This window comes from Triticum aestivum, chromosome 3B (assembly GCF_018294505.1).
Source record: "Triticum aestivum cultivar Chinese Spring chromosome 3B, IWGSC CS RefSeq v2.1, whole genome shotgun sequence".
Classification (NCBI taxonomy): Eukaryota; Viridiplantae; Streptophyta; class Magnoliopsida; order Poales; family Poaceae; genus Triticum; species Triticum aestivum.
This window is the reverse complement of record NC_057801.1, coordinates 175,024,063-175,026,639: the sequence shown is the minus strand read 5'-3', so window position 1 is coordinate 175,026,639 and position 2,577 is coordinate 175,024,063. Positions and strand designations below refer to the sequence as shown.

Sequence of the window (2,577 nt, the reverse complement as noted above, 5' to 3'; positions counted from 1 at the left end):
GCATCGGCAGTAGTTTTCCCGCATCTGTCAGACCCCGGCATCTTGGAGACACTCGCCATCAGGGAAGGCCTGGCGCTTGCGGATGATCTTTACGCCAGAAGGATTCACGTTGCATCTGATTGCAAGGTGGCCGTGGACGATATTCACCAATCATACAAAGGGAGCTACGATGCAATAGTGCATGAGATCATGCAATATAGACTATCTTTTGAAACCTGTAATATTATTCATGAATTTAGGAGCTCGAATATCGAGGCTCACAAACTAGCAAAGCACGCTCTATCTCTGGGGGTTGGCCGCCATGCTTGGTTAGGCCAATCCAATGAACTTGATTTCGTCCCTGTAAGCATTGTGACAGAGTAATAAAGTTTTGCGGTTTGTCTCAGAAAAAGATCTGGCAGCCAGGGATTTTTTCCGCCAAAGGGTAGATTTTGTTGACTCAAAATGGAGGATCAAGTGGATACAAACACAATTTACACTCACCTCACCTCTGCATATATCGGATGCACACAACAACAACAATATTTTTTATTTTTTCTGCAGGAAACAAAAATAATAATTTTGGCAGCATAATAATAAATTTGTCGCATAAATTTCTAACATATTGCAAAAGAAAGTAAAAAATTGTTGGATGTGCCTTTTTTTGTATTACTAATTTGGTGCATATACGTTACTTAATTTTGTTTATAGCTGGATATGCCGAACTGTTGTGTGGCTTGGGTATGGACCAACTGAACGTCTCGACATTGTCGGTCGTGACTGCAATTCTTGATTTTGAGTAATACAAGTATTATCCCGCAAAAAAAATGATACTGCCAAATTCTAGCCCCTGTATGTTTACAAAATTTTAACTAAGCGACCAAACCACCCACACACACAAGAGGCACATGTCTCGCGACATGCAGAATGCAAAAATATATGGATTTGCTCATGCGTAATACATTTGGTCACGAGGTACAGTAGGCATTGACATGTTCATGCAGTACAAATGGTAATATTGACCAATGGCCTAGATAGTAATGTGTGGGCTAGTCGTCCATCTTTACGTAAGTGCCCAGAGCATCGAGGAGGCCCCCGGAGCGGCCATGGAAGCCAACAATCTTGCCGCCAGCTGCTGGAAGGTCGAATGGCGGACCTTCCCTCGTTCCATATGGCCCAAAGGTGCGCAGGTTGCTGATGAAAGTAAGCGTTCCCAAGAGGAAACAACCACCGAAATTGCCCAGGTTCCCTTTGACGCCGACGAGGTATTCACCCGGCTCCAGGCAGATCTGCACATACCAAACACAAACCAACAGAGCGTCATCGCCGCACCACCAAATTTCCAAATCAGTATAAATTACATTTTTATCAATATTTTACTCCAGTATCTTACATCAATTTAGACATCATTTTTTTCGGGAGTAAAATAATTCGAAAAGATAGCGATATAAGCAGCAGAATACTATTAGTATTGTACAGTATGAATTTATATCAGAGATGTTTGGATTAGGTACCTCTGAACGATGTCCTTCGAGCTTTCCCCAGTGCTTGGTCTGCTCCTCCCGGCCATCCCGCTCGTATAACACCAAGATGGCGTCGACCGCGCCGGAGTGCCAGAGAACCACCTTGACGATACGGTTAACACCCCGCAAGTCCATCTCCCAGACGTCTCCGCCGCCGCCGCCGCAGGGGCCCATCTTCAGGACCCGTCCCCGCTTGCGCACGGCGCCGGCTTTGCCGGGACAGGTCCTCTCATGCTCCTCCTTATCGTGGTAGAACGTCTTGACTGCACTGCAGCGGTATGGGCAGGCGACTCGGACGGATTGCAGGATGCGGTCGACGCCGTGGCAGCGGCTGTAGCTCGTGGGGACGAAACAACGGCTGAAGCCCGTTTTGATGAAACAGGAGGTACACTTGTTCTTGTCCGAGAGGTTGCCATGGCAGGTGGAACAAACCAGATGTCCAGCCGCGCACTGCAAGCACCATGCGGGACAGATTCAAAGGACATAAAACTGAAGTGATCTAGGATGTTGAATCCTCTTGTAGCACGTGATAAAGGTTATAATGTACCTGGAACACTGGAGGTACAAGGGGCTGAAGGCATGTGGGGCAGCCGAGAGCATCCGGATCGACCTCGACGGCGATCACCGTTGGGGCGGCCGACGAGTTCCCGCTGTGATCGTGTTGCAGCTCCGTTTTGTTGATGGTATTGGTGTTTGTGGGGGTCTTCTCCATCGGGTGCATCCGCTTGATCGATGCTGGACTTGTATGTATTGTGCTCTACTGTGCGAGCGAGGTATTAATGGAGAGTTGGGAACGAACCGGGGAGGCAGACAGTGTGGAATACGGAGAGGCTGAAGCTAGCTCTTGGTGTTTCGTCTTCCACAAAACGTATATGCATGCGACACTTTTGAGTAATGGCATGCAGCCCGCAGTCAATCGAGGAGGCCGCCGGCTGCTCCGATTAATATGTACTCCCCCGTTTTTATTTAGGAAAAAGTCCGAAACAAACCTTGAAGTTGTAAACGAAAGCTTAATCAAACCTTGAATTTTGAATCCAAAAATTGGCACTTTGAACTTGTAATCCCGGTCTATTTT

General features: G+C 47.3%; 1 protein-coding gene across 1 annotated transcript; it reads right to left on the bottom strand.

The window, feature by feature from the left end:
• Nucleotides 1-914: 914 nt before the first annotated feature.
• Nucleotides 915-2,368, bottom strand: LOC123065155 (mannose/glucose-specific lectin). The gene is made up of 3 exons (XM_044488509.1): nt 2,050-2,368; nt 1,494-1,952; nt 915-1,268 (listed from the first exon to the last, which is right to left on the bottom strand). Exons 1-3 carry the CDS (start codon nt 2,221-2,223, stop codon nt 1,029-1,031), a joined length of 873 nt encoding a protein of 290 aa, XP_044344444.1. The 5' UTR covers nt 2,224-2,368; the 3' UTR covers nt 915-1,028.
• Between the last annotated feature and the right edge of the window lie 209 nt (nt 2,369-2,577).

What these genes read in the sequence shown, in the direction of transcription:
- LOC123065155 (XM_044488509.1), bottom strand. Translation starts at nt 2,223, where the DNA reads ATGCACCCGATGGAGAAGACCCCCACAAACACCAATACCATCAACAAA. An exon ending in TTGTACCTCCAGTGTTCCAG is followed by an intron (nt 1,953 to 2,049) that starts GTACATTATAAC and finishes TGGTGCTTGCAG; the next exon opens with TGCGCGGCTGGACATCTGGT. An exon ending in TCGAAGGACATCGTTCAGAG is followed by an intron (nt 1,269 to 1,493) that starts GTACCTAATCCA and finishes TGGTATGTGCAG; the next exon opens with ATCTGCCTGGAGCCGGGTGA.